The 18,577-nt window shown below is 53.5% G+C and overlaps 1 protein-coding gene across 1 annotated transcript in view; it reads right to left on the bottom strand.

The window, feature by feature from the left end:
- The window catches only part of NINL (ninein like), a 58,555-nt gene that overhangs the window by 16,556 nt on the left and 23,422 nt on the right, over positions 1–18,577 (bottom strand). The window contains exons 8-15 of the mRNA XM_052651217.1: positions 17,704–17,840; positions 16,347–16,487; positions 11,058–11,232; positions 10,316–10,426; positions 9,402–9,482; positions 5,943–6,048; positions 4,530–4,639; positions 3,375–3,634 (exon numbers count right to left, since the gene is read on the bottom strand). Of these exons, the coding sequence (XP_052507177.1) occupies positions 3,375–3,634; positions 4,530–4,639; positions 5,943–6,048; positions 9,402–9,482; positions 10,316–10,426; positions 11,058–11,232; positions 16,347–16,487; positions 17,704–17,840 (1,121 nt within the window). The remainder of the gene's footprint in view (positions 1–3,374; positions 3,635–4,529; positions 4,640–5,942; positions 6,049–9,401; positions 9,483–10,315; positions 10,427–11,057; positions 11,233–16,346; positions 16,488–17,703; positions 17,841–18,577) is intronic.

Raw genomic sequence — 18,577 nt, 5'->3', positions numbered from 1 at the left:
CATGAGCTCACAACCAAAGGTCACCACAACGTATGTGGGAAAGGACCACTGATGAAAGTCAGAAGAAGCCAAAACAACAGAATCAGATCCCAGATATTGGAATTATCAGACACAAACTTGGGATAAATATTATTAAATGTTTACTTAAATAAAAGATGGAAATAAAAAGTGGACAAGCAAGCAACAAGAAGCTATCAGAAATGATCACGCAGGACCAAATAGAATGTTAGAAAATGAAAACAAAAAAAAAAATCAATGTCAAAATAAAAGCTCACTGGTAGATTAGATATCGCTGAAGAAAAAATCACTGACCTGGAACACAGAAATATGAAAAAGTACCCAGAACATGCCATGTACAGAAAAGAAGATGGAAGAAATGGAAGAGAGTTAAAGAAAAGGAGGAAAAGTGAAAAGATCTAATATCATACATCCAGCTGAAAAGGCCACTGAGGGGAGAGGCAATATTTTACAAAGAATATCTGAAAGATTTTCATAGGACACAAATCTATATATTCAGCAGGCATAATTTCTAAGTGCAGTAAATAAAAAGAAAACAGTACCTATGCCCTACGACTCAACAATTCCATTCTTAGGAACACCAGCACTGAGAACAAACAGTGGGGCTACCCAGAGCTCCCCCAGGGGTTACCACTATCCCGACTTGGAACAGTGACCCTGGAGGACATGTTCTGGGTGCTGGTGACACAGATGTGTCCAGTTCATCAATTCTTCCAACTGTATACACGTGTGAATTTTTGTGTGTGTGCATGTAACACTTCAATAAAAAGTTAAAATGCAAGAAATACACACATAAATACACCAAAGAAAAACCACAAAAGATGGAGATGCTAACAGCAACCAGAGGACACAACTCAGATCACCTCCTGTGGGGACAGAATAACAGCCTCTAAAAGACGTCTGCATCCAGAACCTGCAAATGTGCTATTTCATAGCAAAGGGGAATCAACGCAACACACAGAATTAAAGCTGCTAATTCCCTGCCCTTAGATGGAAGAGTGTCCTAGACTGTCCACTAGGGCCCTCCACTGTGGAAGAGCAGGCAGAAGACTGGGAGTCAGGAGGAGCGCGAGGAGGACCAACCAGTCACTGCTGGCGCTAGAGGAGGGTGTGGATCAAGAATGGGAGGCCTGCAGGTTTCCTCCCGAGCTTCTAGAAAGGAAGGCGGCTGCCAACACAGAGACTCTCGCCCAGTCATAGGCACTTCTGATTTCCAGGCTCGAGCACCATGGAATCTTAAGTTATGATGCTTTAAGCCTCTGACTTCCTGGTAACTCGTCACCGCAGCAATGGAAAATGGATGCTTACACAGAGCAGCCTGCCCAGGTCAGAGGGCAGAGGGCAGAGGGCAGAGGGCAGCCTTCAACTGCACATCAAGGTTTGTGCTCCTAGGAAGACCAGCCTTCAGAAATGGGAGAGAAGCTGAGACATTTTCAGATAAGGAAAACTGACGGAATGTACTCCAAAGACAGTTTCATGAAAGGCCACACATCAGAGTGAAGAAGACGGTCCCATAAAGAAGGCATCTAACCACACATCCAAGTGGAGGACCATTCAGTAAAACGCCCGGTCTGGAGATTTGAAAAACGGCCATGTCCAAATGCCTTGAAACAATCTACCAAGACAGACCCAGGAGGAAACATAAGACCTGAACAGACCTGTAACAAGGGTTACAGATGCCGGAGAATGGAGCCTTCTCCGACCACCACTCTGGGGCCAAAAGCTGCAAACACCTGTCTCACTCCCGGCTGCACCCCGGGAAACCCTGTCCAATGATCCAGACACCACTGAGACTGGAACTGTGACATTAGCTGTGGGGCCAACAAGCCAAGGCGTGCTGCAAGTCAGGAGAAGCAGGGAGAGGCCCAGCACAGCCCGCCGGGCCCGGGGGCTGGGTGGAGGATCAGGACAGCACTGGGCTCCCGTGCCTGTCCAGAGGAAGTGCCCAAGACAGACGGCAGAGAGGGCGTGTGGCCGCTGGGCTGATCCCGCACGGAAGGCCCCCAAGTGTGCCGGGGCCTGATGTGGACTCGCAGGTCCACTGGGCCCAAGACCAGCCTTCGATTGTAGCCACAATTGCAGCAGTGGGCCCACACGTTCACCTGAGGCTCTCTGCCACTTGTGAGGCCCAGCACCACCTCTGCTTCATGGAACAGGGAATTCAGAAGTCAGCCCACCACGACCAAGGCTCCACATCATTAGGGGATCGCCGCGTCTGAGGCAGAGGCCTAGAGCAAGGTCTAGAAGGTGATAAACAGTCCAGGCGCCTCGGGGGGAAGTGCGGGGGGTCTGGGTACAGAGCCTGGGGCCACTGACTGTGCCAGTATTTTCCTTCTCAAGCCGGGAGGTGCGCTGACATTTACTCCTTGGCTTATCATAAATCCCACGGGATCTGTTTTCCGGTGAAGCAACATGCCATGGTCACCCTGAGGGCAGGAGCTGGCGCCTCAGCCGGACACACCTGCGTGTGCGGTGAGCCAGTGTCCTCTGCCCAGACAAGGGACACAACAGCTCACGAAGCCTCTCTCTCCACAGAACACGGGGAGCTTGTGGGAGTGCTGTGTGGGCGCTCACGGGGCCAAAACACAATGTGTGGAGAGCACAACCACAACACACAGCTGTGCCTGCCTGCAGTCACCAGGGTCATCTCCTGGGTGGTGCTGGGAGGCTCCTGGAAAAGACCTTCTAGAGGCCTGGGCTCCTGAGATGGAGTGGGTGCCGGCCTGGGCCCCAGGGGGGCCCGGGAGGAGGGCCAGGCTACATACCTGATGCTCCATCACCGGCTTACGGACCGCCTCCCCCCCTTTAGCCTCCCCTCAGGCCTCTCCAGCCCCTCAGCTTCCTAGTGGGGCCCGGAGGATGGGCATGTGGGCCCTTCTTCTCTAGCACAGAAGATCATGTTCCAGTTTTCCAAATAAACCTTTTCTCTCCTTTTCCCACAAATCTCAGATTCTTTCAAGAACTCCACTAACCCAAACTAAAGGCCTTTCCCATTATTTGGGGGCATTTAGGCCTTTCATCCACCTCCTCAGGAGCCACGAGATGACAGATGAGGGAGACTGTTTTTAAAGTCAGACTCCTTGGGACTTCCCTGGCAGTCTAGCGGTGAAGACTCCATGCGTCCACCATAGGGGCACAGGTTCGATCCCTGGTGAGGGAACTAAGCTCTCTCATGCCATGCACACAGTGTGGCTGAAAGAAAAGTCAGAACCTGTGTAAAATAACCTGCTCTTTCAGGGCTCACCACTCAGGTTACGCATACTTGTGACTCTGAGCAATCTGCCCAAATTCAATTTCAAATCTGGGTTCTCGGCAATACCCTGGACCCGAGATCCCTCAAGGCCGGGGTGGCAGACCTGAGCCTCTGGAGCGCCTCCTGCAGCCGTGCTCTCTCCTGGCTGAGGCAGTGCGCATGGCCCCGCTCCAGCTCCGCCCTCCTCTGCAGCTGCTCCCGCAGGCCTCGGACCACCTCCTGCGACTCCGCCTGCAGCGTCGCCAACTCGGCCTTCTGACCCTGCAGCACGCCAACCTCGAGCTGGAAGGCCCGCTCCAGCTGCCTCCTCTCCTCTGCAAAGGCCCTTTTCGTCACCTCCATTTTCCTCTCGTGGTCATTAACCTGAGGATAGAGGCATGAGTGATGTTGACCGGGGGCCTCCAAATACAATTCACTTGATGAAGCAAGGCTGCTGGGTGCAGCACCCAAACAGCAGGTGGCCCAGCTTGAACAGGGTGCTGAGGCCCCTGAAAGGCTCCCCACGGCTTGTGTGGCCGCCTGCTTCCATCACTTCCTGTAACCTCCACTGCAGCCTTGGGGGGAGGCCCGCAGGTGCAGAAGGGAGGCTGGCAGTCCGGCAGGTAGCCGCAGGAGGAGGGCAGAGGGGAACAACACCTTCACGAGGCCTGGAAGGCAAGGCCACAGCAGGCACCCAGGGGCAGGACCACCCCGTGGCCATGGTGACACCTGACAAGCTGTGGGCACCATCCCTCCACAAAACCCACCACAATCGAGTAACAGAGCAAGAGACACAGTCACCCAAGAAGACAGGCTTGGCCAGGGTGGCCTAGGAGCCCCTGCGTGCTAAGTCGCTTCAGTCGTGTCCGACTCTGTGTGACCCTGTGGACTGTGGCCCACCAGGCTCCTTTGTCCATGGGATTCTCCAGGTAAGAAGACTGGAGTGGTTGCCATGCTCTCCTCCAGGGGATCTTCCCGACCCAGGGATTGAACCCGCGTCTCTCATGACTCCTGTATTGGCGACATATCTCCTCTTTTCCACTAGCGCCCCCTGGGGAGCCCCTGGTACAGGGCAATCACAGGAACCAAGATTCTGCTCCCAGAATCTGCTTCTGTCTTGCCTCCTTCCGAAGGGGGTGGAGGCAGAAAGTCAAGGTCACACACATTCCCTGCAAACCTCCGTCCCCCTGAGCGCGCTCACTATGGGCAGACGTGCCTGCAGACGCGTCTCAGCAGCAGCAAGTTCCCCGACCTCTGCGGCCTCCCTCAGTCCCCTGACCTTGGTCTCCAGCTGGATCTTGAGTTCTTGGTAACGCTCCTTCAGCTGCTCCAACATGATCTCTGTTTCTATACTCGCTGGGGCGGAATCACCCACGAACGTGACGGTGCCTGAAAATAAGAGGACATGTCCATAGATGTTCTGCTCAGACCAGCATGGGATCAAGCATCTTTTAATTTTGTAGCTGCAGTCACCATCTGCAGTGATTTTGGACCCACAGCACGCCCAGCCCTCCTGGGCCCAGGTGTCCCCCACGCCATGCGTGGTAGGGGGCACACTCAAGGCTCGAGTCAGAATGTGAGTGTGGCCACTGCTGGGGTTTCATCCATGCTGGTTGATGGGCTGGAAAGTGAAGGGAGCAGACACATCCTGACCTGTCGCCTGCTCTTTTCAGTTCCCGAACTGTATTCCGTGAAAAAGAGGGACAGATTCGGCAACATCGGCTGAGAGAATTTGGGATAAGCATCTTAGGAAAGAGAGCATCCCATCGCCCTGACAACAGGAAACTGCCGCCTGGGTCAGGAGTGGCCCCGATTGGAGGCACGGCCAGCCCGGCCTCCACCACCCACCCCTGCACCACAGCACTGCTGTCCTGACCACCCCTTCTCCTTAGATGGGGTCGAGGGGAAGAGAAAAGGCTCCAGCCGGGAGAGCGCTCTGGCTGCGTCGGCGCCAACATGAAGCTCGGGGCTCCCTCCGACGCTACGACCCAGAGCCATCTGGCCACCGCAGCCAGGGCGCAGGTCCTGGCTCTCAACAAGGGCCACACACTCCTTACAGCTCAGGCCTGTCCAGAGATAAAAACCATCGACCCCTCGCCACACGGGCCCCTGACACTCATTGAGGCATGTGATGACAGCAGCCACACGCCAACCACCCCTGGCTGAGGGCGGCAGGGCTGTGGCTCGGGGGCCAGCAGAGTGCACTGCTGCAGGTGCAGGTGAGGGCCTCCCTTAGAGGCCAGGTGCACAGAAGACCCTCCCGGCTGCCCTCGGAGGCCCCGAGGAACACTCACATGGACTGCCCCGTCAGCCATCACAGGCCGCCCCCCATACCCCCAGCCCGCTCTCTGCTCCCCTGCCCAGCTGACCCTCCCCAGGGTTATCTCCTTCCGTCCCCCCTGCCTTAGGAGGCTCACAGGGGACACGCCTGCCCTGAGGTCACAGCAAGGTCATCATAACCCTCACCACTTACTCTGTCCAAGCAGTAGGACCTTCCTCCTCCTCCATCTCCCTTGGGGCTCTGGGTTGCCTAAACCCCTCGCCTCAGATAGGACCCTTCTCCCACACAAGTGGTCCGAAGGACTTGTGACTCCCTGCACAGCGGGCTGGCCCACTGCCCCACCCCCGGGGCAGGAGCTCGCGACCCACCACCTCCCAGCAGACCCACCACCTCCAAGCACTCAGCTCCTACCTGCTGGGCCGTGTCCCGGGGACAGGCGGCCGTGCCAACTCGGGGCTGCCTTTACCTGCAGGCCTTCCAGGGCGGCCTGCAGCTCGTCGTTGCGGTCCTGTAGCTCCTGTGGGCAGAGCCAGACACTTCCTCCAGCCACTGTGGCCATCAGGCCCAGGAGCGGGGCATGGTGCCGGCACCCGGGGAACAGTTCAGGCCCCAGCAGGGCGGGTCCCGACTTCCAGGATGGGGCACCGACACTATACCCAGGCACCAAACTGCTCCGGGAGCAACAAGGAGCGGGAGTCATTTCCCAACCTCTTATGCCTGGCACCACCTTCTAGCACTGGATACCCAGAAGGGACCCAGGGGGAGAGAGGTGCAGTGAAAGTGAGAAATGGAGAAAATACAGAGACCTTTTAACACCTGAAACCACAAGAGATTGGGGGAGCATGCTCGTAAGGGGTAGGGGAGATTTGGGGGACATGAGGCTTAAGAGGAAGGGCCTCTGGGACCTTCCTGGTGGTCCAGCGGTTAGGACTGAGTGCTTTCCCTGCAGGGGACGTGGGTTTGCTCCCTGGTTAGGGAGCTAAGACCCTGCAAGCTGCACAGCACAGAGGGAAAAATACAAGAGGAAGGGTCTCGTTTGTAACAAGCATCATTTATCCACCCAAAGAATGAAATAGAACTCAACAAGCCCACCTGGTCACCTGGCTTTCACAGGCCAGGCAGGGCAGCGTCCACAGTCCGCTCTCCCAAGTGGTCCCACGGCCCGGGCGCCACGCTCGCCCATGACGGTGGGTCCACGTGCTCCTCCCCCCGCCTCGGGCGGGCCGTGGGCACCCTACCTGGAGGACGCCACATGCGATGCCGCTTCCAGCCGGCTCCTCCCCCAGGGACCCAGGCTCTGGGGTCAAAGCCAGGCATACCCTCAAGGCCCCACCTCCCGCTCTGATTTTCCTTTTTGGGGGGCTGCGCCAGGCGGCCTGCAGGATCTTAGTTCCCCAGCCAGGGATCACACCCGTGCCCCCTGCATCGGGGCTGGAGTCTTAACCACTGGGCCACCAGGGCAGGCCCTCCTCTCTGATTTCTTAATCTGAGTTTCCTCTCCAGGCAGGTCTTGTCAGTTCTTTCTTATCTCCCTGGTGGCTGGTGCCTAGCCTGTGTCCACACCCGTGCTGGGAGGAGGAGCCTCTAACTGGCGACTCTACACCACGTGGGAGACGGGACAGGCCCTGCTGATCTTAGAGGAAGCACATGTTTACTAGGACTACTGTATCTCCTTCAGAAACTCTGAGCAAATACGCAATCTCCCCAGAGCGAGCACCTCTGTCCCAGGGGAAAGGGCAAGGCCAGGAAGCAAGAGCTGCAGGGAGGCCTGTGGGGCGGTGGGCGTGTGCGCCCCGGCCCCCCGCCCCGCAACGACACCACACAGGCCACCGAGCAGCTCTGATGTGGTCAGTCTGGATCGAGGTGTGCAACATAAACTCTACAATGATCTTAAAGACCAGGTTCCCAAAGAGGGATGCAAAATAGCTCACTTAAAACGTGATTATATTGATTACATGCTGAAATGATGACACTGTGAAAGTAACGGAGTAAATAAAATGTTATAAAATTAACGTCCCCCATTTCTTTTTACCTTTTTTTTCCTTTTACCTTTTTTAATGTGACCACTGGAAAACTTGGAAGTACACACAGGACTGCTATTTTTACTGAGCAGCGCTGATATGGCAGGAAACATAGACAGAATCATTTCTACCCAATGCCCTGCCCCTTCAGTGGTTCCTTCTGCCCCTCAAACAGCTACTGTAAGAGCATATACATGCTCCACAAATTCAGCAGAGCCAGAAAACAGGCCCTTAAGGTGTGATGCTAGGCAGACTGCTCTGTTCTAAGCGCCTAAGGATGACATGCACTGTCCTGGGTCCCAGCCTGTCCATCCAGGGTGCGTCCAGCAGGGCTGGGGAGCCATGTGCCTGCTTTTGTGTGGGTTGCACGTGAATTTGGGCTGCCTGTGTACGCTGAAGGCAGTCACAGGGTGCTGCCCCAAGAGCCGGGAAAGGCAGCAAGTCCACTGCGTACAGCGAAGCCCTAGGTCTGAGGGCTCTGGAACCTTCGAGGCTTCTCTTCGCATTAGCGTTAGCAGGAGAGGTGAGCTCAGCAAGAAAGCAGGAGAGGGTGGGTTTCAACAGCAGCTCGGAAAGCACTGGAGAGGAAGGGGGGCCAGCCACACCGAGTCAGCACACACAGAGGGGCTGGCTGCCCAGACATTTGCAACTTCGTGTATTAGAAATTATTAAAAAAAATTTTTTTTTAACGTTCTCAATGCTAGTTTGAAACAGCCAAAAATATCCCCCCAAAAGAGGGAACATCTCTGAATAAGTAGCACTAAAATGTAAAATTTTTTTTGCCAAAATTTTAAGAATCAAAAGTGAAATGAGTAGCAACAGTTAGGTGACAGTCATGTTGAAAAAAACAAAGGGGGTTACACCTGTATGAAAAAATTCAGGTGCACTAAAGCAACGTATTAACTGCTGGTTAGTCATAGGTGCTCAAAGTGGGGGAGAAAACACAGCAGGAAGGAGAGTTCCTCCCAGAAAGTTAACCACAAAACCCACACACCACGCGGTCTCTGAGAAGGGCTACACAGGTGACCCATACACAGGACTGCAGGGGCACCGGGATTCGGGGTGTGGCAGGCAGGAGGCAGGGGTCATGTCACACTGCAGACCAGCACGGGCTCACCTTTATCCTCTGGTGTGGCCAAAGCATTACGTGCAGAGAGACAGTTCTTACATTAATCGGGAGGGAAACCATTAAGAAGCAAGTGAATACTACACCCTTGACTACAAACAATCATGTTTTATCTGATTGTCTTGGACAATCTTGAGGGAGTAACAGTGTGATCTGTTTCCCAGCAGTGACTGTTCACCACCTGCACCCTCCTCTGCATGGTGGCAATGCCAGCTGAGTGGGCTCACTTGTAGGTTTGGCCCAGGAAATGCATACACTCAACCACAGGAAACAAGATGAAGCCCTACATGGTGCCTGGACACACACGGGGGCCTTGGGACTGGGGTGAGCAGCCTGTGTGGGGCTGGGTACAGGTGCTGGGCAGGCCAAGTCCCAACTGCCTCCTTGCAGAACATGAGGCTCGGGAAAGTCCCCAGCAGTCCAGCATTGAGGACTCCATGCTTTCACTGCCGAGGGTGTGGGTTCTGTCCCTGGTCAGGAAACTGCAATCCCACAAGCCATGCAACACAGCCAAAAAAATTTGAAAAAACAAAAACATGAGGCTCAGAAGACCTCAACTGAAGAAGGAAGCCCACGTCAGAAGCTACACCTGCCCAGCTCATGTAGGGATGCTCCTGTGGACCCGGGCTGGGCCACCCCCCACGTGAAGGCCAGGAGGTGGGAGGGGCCACCCAGTCCTGAGCAGACAGCGCATGACTTTCCCTCAGGCAAGGGGCCACTTACCCGGCACTTAAGCTCGTATTCCTTCAGGATCTCTGAGAATCGCTCTTCCTGGGCTAGGAGTTCTGTGCTCCGAGGCTCCAGCTGAAAGCCAGAGGCAAGCAGGAAAATGAGGGCCAGGACCTCAGGCCAGGTAGAGGGTGGGCTGCCACCCCCTCGTACTGCCGCAGTACGCGCAGCATCTGCAGGCGCAGCCACCTGTCCCTCCTCTTCCTCCCCGCCCTTCGTTTACAAGGTCTCGGGGCAGAAGGATGTTCGGAATTTCAGGAAGGTGGTCATGCTCCCACCTGGACCCTGGGCTGCCTTCTTGCCTCAGCCACATGGGAGGCCCCTTACACGGACCCTGCACCTCCCTCCCTTCCCCTCCTCCCCTCAAAATGACAGAAAGGGCCAGGTCTGTAAGCACTCCTCACCCCAGCACTGGGGTCTGTGCACAAGTTGCTGACTGGTCCAGGCCTCGTCACCAGAAGGTCAAAATGCAGGGCATCACTGGGGTGTCACCTGCACCCCTGTACTGCCTGAAGGGGAGGGAAATACAGGCAAAGTAGCCTTAATGATTTCCTCTCCATCACAGAATTTTAGGTTTCCCAGGTGGCACTAGCACTGAAGAACCCGCCTGCCAACGTAGGAGATGCAGGAAATGTAGGTTCAATCCCCGGATCGGGAAGATCCCCTGGAGCAGGAAATGGCACCCACGCCAGTATTCTTGCCTGGAAAATTCCATGGACGGAGGAGCCTGGCGGGCTACAGCCCATGGGGTCACAACGATTCAGACCCGACAGTGACTGAGCAGCACGTGGAATTTTAGCAGAAAAACCCAATTCCGTCTCCTGTGTATTCTCCATCAAGACCCTGACGCCCTTTACCAGCACCCACAGGCGCTTCTCTGCGGACTCACACTCAGCAAGAAGACTTGCCTGGTCCTTCAACACAAACTCCAGGTCATTCTGCAGCTTCAGGACTAGCTTCTCTGAGTCTGAGAGCTTCTCCACGACTTCAATCATCTCCTTCTGCAATCGACTATTTTCCTACAAGACAACAGGTCAGTGTTAGGACGGATTTGAAGCTGCACCGCAACAGTCCAGGAGTCCACCGGAAAGAAGGCGGTGTCCGCAGACACAGGATATGATCAGAAGGCAGGCCTGGCTTCTCCTCTGGGGGACGGAGGCAGGGCAGGTGTGGAGGAACCCACAGTCAGGGAAGAGGAAGGAGGTGGGGCCGGGGCCACCTCACTGGAAGCAAAGGCAGGCGGGGAGCAGGTCCAGGACGCTCTTCACAGCCAGGAAGAGCGCCCCGAGTGGGTCACACACCAGGGCTGTGGGCGGGTGACGCTTTTGTCTTTGGTCTAGTGCTCTGGTCCCAGGGAGGCGGCAGCCGCCGACCCAGAGCCGAGAGCGAGAGCCCCGAGGAACACACGGCTGCAGAGGAGGCCTGGGTCTCTCCTGGAGAAGCCAGGACGCTTCCGCTTAGGCTGAGAAATGGGCTCTCTCGGTGGCTGCAGAAAACGTTCCTTAGCGTCAAGGCCCCAGGGCCGCGGGGAGGGTTCAGTCCTGGCCCAGAAGGCGTGGGTGTGGAGGAGGGACCCCCGGACAATGTAGCCTCCCTCTTTTCGGGTGGGGGGCCCTGAGGAGACACCCCACAGCACCCTGACCCCCCTACCTTCAGGGCCAGGGTCAGCTTCTCGCGGAGGCCGGTTTCCTCCACCTGCAGGCGCCGCAAGTCCTCCTCCAGCCCGGCCCTCTGCCGCCGGGCCTGCTCCCAGAACAGCTCACGTTCCACCTCCACCTCGGATCGCAGGAGGCTCAGCCTCCCCTGGTAGCCCTGCTCCAGACATCTGCAAGGTACACGGCACGCGGTGCATTGGGCTCCTGGGGGGCGCCATCTGGGCCTCTCCCTCCCCAGGGTCTCCCATCAGCACACTTGGCCTCGGCACTGGGGACTCGTTTGTTCCCGCCTGATAGACGGGGGAGCTACAGTGTTGTGGGGCAGCGCAGGCCTCATGAACTGTGCCCCCTCAGGGCTGGCAGAGGTGACCCCACACAGACAAGGGAGCCAGTGGGTCCCTTGGCACATGGGGCAAGCTAGCAGGTGACCTCTGGGTGGGTCTCTGGCACCCCTTGGCCATTCAACCTTCTCCATGTCATCAAAAAATGCACCGGTAAATAAAGGCAGCATCAGGGCCCTTGCTGACTGAAGACGCAGAGAAGTCAGCCTCCACCACAAGCCTTGGAATACCACCACACAGCAAATCCCAAGGCAGACAGAGGATGGGGCGGGGCCCATCTCCTCAGACTCTGCAGTGATTTTTTCCAACAACCATTTCTATCAGCAGGGAAAACAGTGAAAAACCTTAGCTTTATCACTAAAGCTAGTGGAGCTTTACTATTTAAAATCCTAAAAGATGATGTTGTTAAAGTGCTGCACTCAATATGCCAGCAAATCTGGAAAACTCAGCAATGGCCACAGGACTGAAAAAGGTCAGTTTTCATTTCAATCCCAAAGGAAGGAAATGCCAAAAAATGTTCAAACTACTGCACAGTTGCACTTATTCCACATTAGCAAGGTAATGCTCAAAATCCTTCAAGCTAGGCTTTAACAGTACATAAACCAAGAATTTCCAGATGTACAAACTGGATTGAGAAAAGGCAGAGGACCTAGAGATCAAATTGCCAACATCTACCGGATCACAGAAAAAGCAAGAAAGTCCAGAAAAACATCTACTTCTGTTTCATTGTCTACATTAAAGTGTTTGACTGTGTGGATCACAATAAACTGTGGAAAATTCTCCAAGAGATGGGAATATCAGACCACCTACCTGCCTCCTGAGAAACCTGTATGTGGGTCAAGAAGCAACAGAACTGGACATGGAACAATGGACTAGTTCAAAACTGGGAGAGGAGTACAGCAAGGCTGTATATTGTCACCTTGCTTATTTAACTTAAATAGAGAGCACATCATGCAAAATGCCAGGAAAATGTCAACAACCTCAGATATACAGATAATACCACTCTAATGGCAGAAAGCAAAGAGGAACTAAAGAGCCTCTTGAAGAGGGTGAAAGAGTAGAGCGAAAAAGTTGGCTTGAAACTCAACATTCAAAAATCTAAGATCACAGCATCCAGTCCCATCACTTCATAGCAAATAGAAGGAGAAAAAGTGGAAGCACTGACAGATTTTATTTTCCTGTGTTCCAATCCCAAAGAATGTTCAAACTACCACACAACTGCATTCATTTCACCTGCTGGCAAAGTAATGCTCAAAATAATTCAAGCCAGGCTTCAACAGTATGTGAACCGTGAACTTCCCGATGTACAAGCTGGATTTAGAAAAGGCAGAGGAACCAGGGATCAAATTGCCAACAGCCACTGGGTCACAGAAAAAGCTAGAGAATTCCACAAAAAACAAACTCCTGCTTCAATGACTACACTAAAGCCTCTGACTGTGTAGACCACAACAAACTCTTAAAGAGATGGGAATATCAGACCACCTTACCTGCCTCCTGTGAAACCTGAATGCAGGTCAAGAAGCAAAAGTGAGAACTAGACAGAGTACAACAGACTGGTTTACAACTGGGAAAGGAGTGCTCAGCGCAGCGCCGGGAGCCAGCACGGGAGACCCCACCCAGGACAAGGCCATGCGGAGAGGCCTGCCGGGCAAGCGAGTCAGGCTTCAGGGCTTCCCCCTGGGCTTTCCTGAGTTTGGTTTTCCCCAAAGCCAGAGTCTGCATGCCTTATTGTACTGTGCTTTCCACTCTTCTGCCTCTAAAAGGAATTAACTTAGGGCTCCAGTTAACAGTCTCCTGCATATAAAAAGAATGTCTCAGCTTAAAGGTCTGCCCAGCTTAAAGGTCTGCCCGGACTTTTACAGTGTGGATTGTTTACAGCCCCCAACCGTGAGAGGCACGAAGCTCAAAACATCTTAAAGATATAGAGCCTTTTGGAGCTAAGAATTAGTTTGGTGAAGAGTTTGAGTTAATATTTGCCGCCAGGCCTCCATATCCTTTATCTTTTAGGCACCTGGGAGGATATTAATCAAGGTAAACGGGATACAGAAATAGGAATATAATAGTTTTGATGTTAGCAATACAGATTTTTGAGTTAATTAATTTTCTCTGTTATAAATCACTGTACTCCTTTTCCCTTGTTATAAAGTGTTGTGTCCTTGCTATGTAAGAATGTAACTTTATTTAGTGCTTTCTGAGAGTGGCACCAGACTTTGGGGAGAATAACATTATTACCCTTATCAGAAAAGGGCTGTAAAATGCTAACTGGCCTTCTGGCCAGAAGATGATGTAAATCACCTAAGACTTATGTATACAACTAGGTATGCAAGAGAGAAAGCCTGGTCTCGATGAGTCAGGGCAGTTGACACTGCATAATGTTGTATTATCCACTGGTCTCTATGTACAATCAAAAGTATAAAAAGCCTTCTGAACAATAAAGGATGGACCAGTTTCTCGGACTAGTCTCTCGAACTAGTTTCTTGGAAATCTGGCTCCCCCCGTGTCTCTCTCTCTCTTTCTCCCTCTCCCTTCCTCTCCTTTTCAGGCTGAATTCCCATCTGGAGCGGGGAGGCTCACCATGTCTACTTACTTGCCCCGGCTTCCAAGAACCATGAGAGAGGGAGCCCAAGGCGGGGCACCTTCCGCTATTCAAACGGGCGCCGGTGGTCTAACGTAGGTGGTGCAAACCTTTTGTCCTGAGTTTATTAGCTTTCCCCATAAACCAAGTTATTCAGCCTCTTTTCTCCACTAAATTTTCCTACTCCACTATTCTTTCCTAATCTCTCTTTTTTATTTCTAAATAAATAAGTTTTTCCTCACCATGCCGTCCCCACTTCAAATTACCCTGGATCCACCAGGGCTGGACCCCAGCAACGCAGTATATTGTCACCCTGCTTGTTTAACTTATATGGAGAGTGCATCATGAGAAATGCTAGGCTGGATGAAGCACAAGCTGGAATCAAGATTGCCGGGAGAAGTATCAATAACCTCAGGTATGTGGATGATAACCACCCCTAAGGCAGAAAGTGAAGAAGAACTAAAGAGCCTCTTGATGAAAGTGAAAGAGGAGAATGAAAAAGCTGGCTTAAAACTCAACATTCAGAAAACTAAAATCATGGCATCTGGTCCCATCACTTCATGGCAAACAGACAGGGCAACAATGGAAACAGTGACGGACTTTATTTTCTTGGGCTCCAAAATCACTGCAGATGGTGACTGCAGCCATGAAATTAAATGATGCTTGATCCTTGTAAGAAAAACTATGACCAACCTAGACAGCACATTAAAAAGCAGAGATATCACTTTGCCGACAAAGGTCCATCTAGTCAAAGCTATGTTTTTTCCAGTAGCAATGCATGGATGTGAGATTTGGACCATAAAGAAAGCTGAGCACCGAAGAAGTGATGCTTTTGAAGTGTGGTGTTGGAGATGACTCTTGAGAGTCCCTTGGACTGCAAGGAGATCAAACCATCATAAAGGAAATTAGTCCTGAATATTCACTGGAAGGACTGATGCTGAAGCTGAAACTCTAGTACTTTGGCCACCTGATGCAAAGAGCTGACTGACTGGAAAACACCCTGATGCTGGGAAAGACTGAAGGCAGGAGGAGAAGGGGACGACAGAGGACAAGATGGTTGGATGGCATCACTGACTCGATGGACGTGAGTTTGAGCAGGCTCTGGGAGATGGTAGAGGACAGGGAATCCTTGTGCCCTGCAGTCCATGGGGTCGCAAAGAGTTGGACACGACTGAGTGACTGAACAACATCACTAAAACAGTTGCTTAACAGGATTCTCAAACCCAGTATATCTAGAGTGAAGCTGAGTGGAAACTCTTATTTCGGCAGCGCCTGGCTGGGTCCACAATCAATTGACTGTGGCTGAAACCAGAAACGATTGGCTCGGCCTCCCTCAGACTCACCACAGAGCTTTGGGGCACAAGGGCCGCTGTCGCTCAGGGAAACAGTTTGATGAGCGCGATTAACCTAAGAGCCTGCAGATCTTGGGGCGAGTTTTACAAACGTGATCATATCACTCCCCTCTTTAAGGGGGAAAGGTGCAGCAACATACGGCAGAGCCTCCCGACGGGAGCTCAGGAAGGATATGCAACATTACAGCAGTGACACCTCTCTGAAAGCGACCACGTGCACAGGAAGAAGCGAGGGACGCGTGAAAAAGATCAGGAGGGACAACCTCTGTGGACGTGAAACGTTTGCTTTTATTTTTCCTCGAGTGTGTATTTTCCAAGTTTTCTACAATGAACATGTATCCCTTAATACTTTTCTGTTAGAGTAACCGAACACAACTGCAAACTCTATTTCTAAAAATGATACCGTGTTACTCATGGAGCAAAATCCAAACACTCACATGGCCCTTGAGGCCTTGTGTCCCCCAACCAGATTCTTGGATGGAGATGAGTCTCTGGTTCTCTGACTCAGAGAGAACTTCACCAAGTCCTTTCAGGGTGGTCAGGAGAATCAGGTCAACCAGGCTGCTGCTGCTAAGTCACATCAGTCGTGTCTGACTCTGTGCGACCCCATAGATGGTAGCCCACCAGGCTCCCCCGTCCCTGGGATTCTCCAGGCAAGAACACTGGAGTGGGTTGCTGCCCCCCAGCGGGGAGCCCTATGAGCCCCATGTGCGCCCCATGGGACCTGGCACCTCCCCCGTCTGGGATGGAGCCAAATGCGGCCATAGCAAAGAACCGCAGGGAGGCAGGTAACACATTGAGAGAGAGGGAAAGGCTTTCACAAAGGTCAGAAATGCTTTCCTCTGTTCTGTCCGCCACCAGCCGGGCTGACTCTGCGGGAATCCGCTCAGCCCACTACATGGGTGATTCCTGGTCTGCGGGATCCCTGCTGTGGGCTCAGGTGAGACAGCAGGGCCTCAGCTGGCAGCAGCCTGTGTCCACCATCCACCCTGGCCCAGGACCCCAGCAGGACCCACCTGACCTTCTCCTCCGCGAGCTGCTCCAGGGCAGAGTGTAGGTCGTCCGTCTCCTTCACAAACTCCAGGTTCCTCTGCTCAGCTTTCTCCAGGTCTTGCCTTGCCTTATCTCGCTCCCTGGCCATCTGCTCCACCTGCTCCCTGCAGAAAGGAAGGAAGGATCACGGGGGACACTGCTCTGGGCCTAGTGAGCCGGTCTGAAGGAACAAACTCAGCTGGCCTTAGACTGCTGACCAGCGGCCAGCACTGGGCTCTGACCCACCTCCTGTGCATGTGTGCCGAGTCGCTGCAGTCATGTCCAACTCTATGCAATCCTATGGACTGTAGCCCTCCAGGCTCCTCTGTCCATGGGATTCTCCAGGCAAGAATACTAGAGTGGGCTGTCATGCCCCCCTCCAGGGGATCTTCCTGACACAAGGACAGAACTCGCATCTCTCACGCCTCTTGCATTGGCAAGCGGGTTGCACTAGCATTGGCAAGTGGGTTCTTTATGACTAGGGCCACCTGGGAAGCCTGACCCTCCTCCTACCAGGATGGTTTCTGCAGTTATTGAGTCTGTTTTACAGAAGTACATACAGCAAGAAGCCAACTGGCTTGCAGTGGGGTTTCTAGCAGGTTTCTGAACCAAGAGGTTCGAGCCTGGGGCATGCAGTGATCATCCCTCCATACGGCCTTAGAAGAGGTGGGAAATTATCCACGCTCCCTCTTGCCTGCAGCTGGGCCTCAGTCCCCAGAGATCCCCAGCACCTAACCTGGGACTGGACACATGAAGGGGATAAGGCTGGCCACCCATTATCCTGCCTGGTCACAGCCTTGCCACCTGTAGCCTGGTACCTAAGTGCCAGGGAGTTGCCCAGAGCAGAGGAGACTCCTGTCTCTGTCCTGTCACCCCAGGCCCTGCCTGAGGCTCAGTGCACCGGCTACCCTGGTGCCTGTTTCTCCCACTGGAGAAGCACCAAGCTTGTCTCCCTTCCTCATCCTCCCAAAGCAGTCTTCCTTTGGGCCCCTCTGCAGAGTTGCCTGACGTCAGAGGTCTCATCTGTCGGTACCTAATGAGATGCAAAGTCGTGGGGATGGAGACTGCAATTACTGCCAACCTTTTCTGTAGCTTCAGAGTATCAATAAAAATACACTAACAATCTCTGTGCCAACGGGCTCAGTAGACGGATGGTCTGAATATCCAGCTCAACTGGAGCCAAACCCAATTAAAAAGGAACGCATTCTGGGCCCAATCTCCATGCCATGCTTTGTGACCATGCTGGAAGCACCCTTTCTCCTCCCGCAGGCTGCCCGTGTCCTGGGCGAGGAGGCCAGCCTGGCCAGTGGCACCTCACGCCTCCCTCAGTGTGGCTCTTACTGGCAGAAGCTCAGCTCCTGGCGGTAGCAGGCCAAGGCTGCCTGCTGGGCGGCCCCGCCCACCATCATGAGCTGGTTCTCCAGGGCCCAGGTCAGCTCCAAAAGGTTCACCTTCTCGTCCACTCTGAAGTCAAGCCTCTGAAAACAGAAAGGACCATCGGGCAGGCAGGATGAGTGGGTCTTCAGACATTTGCTGGCTCCCACAGGCCCAGACCTCACTGTCCCAGTACCATCCTTTTCTGTCTGCAAAGTCTCCACCTCTTGAATGGAGCCTCTCCCCTGCTCCCATCCCTCTGGGGTACCTCTCCCCAGGTCCCTGTCAACACTGATATTCCCCCTCCCACTGTCAACATACAGCTCCTCCCCTCACTGTCCCTGCCTCAGAGGCGGGCATGACCCAGGCTGGAGAGTCCCCCTTCTTGGACAAAGGGACAGACACAGAAGGGGGCATATGCAAGCAGAGGACTTTGGGGATTGATAGGGAGACTGGAGAAGGGCTTTTCCTCTGTCAAAGCAAGTGGTGTATAGACCACGGGGTCCTGGGGAGCCGTGCAAGGGTGCTAGACCTGAAGCCAAGACCCAGAGGCCAGGAGAGTCCTGACAACCCCCAGAGCCGGGACTCCCCAAGCCTAAACTTTCTCCTTCTTCCCCAACTGATCACAAAGATCCCTGATGTCCTCCTCTTGCCAAGTGTGAGTTGAGTTCTTGCCATTTCAGACACAAAGAATCCTTAATATATCTCTAAACAGCACGGACAGACATAGGAACAATGTGGGTTCTGTTGCTGGAAACGATTGATAGAGCGATGAGCCACAGCCAAGCATTCCTGAGAGTCACAGCCATTCCCCCTCGGGACTGGGGAAGGTAAAGTTAAA

Source organism: Budorcas taxicolor, chromosome 13 (genome assembly GCF_023091745.1).
Source record: "Budorcas taxicolor isolate Tak-1 chromosome 13, Takin1.1, whole genome shotgun sequence".
NCBI lineage: Eukaryota > Metazoa > Chordata > Mammalia > Artiodactyla > Bovidae > Budorcas > Budorcas taxicolor.
Note: the sequence above shows the minus strand (reverse complement) of the source record. Positions and strands in the feature narration are given on the sequence as shown.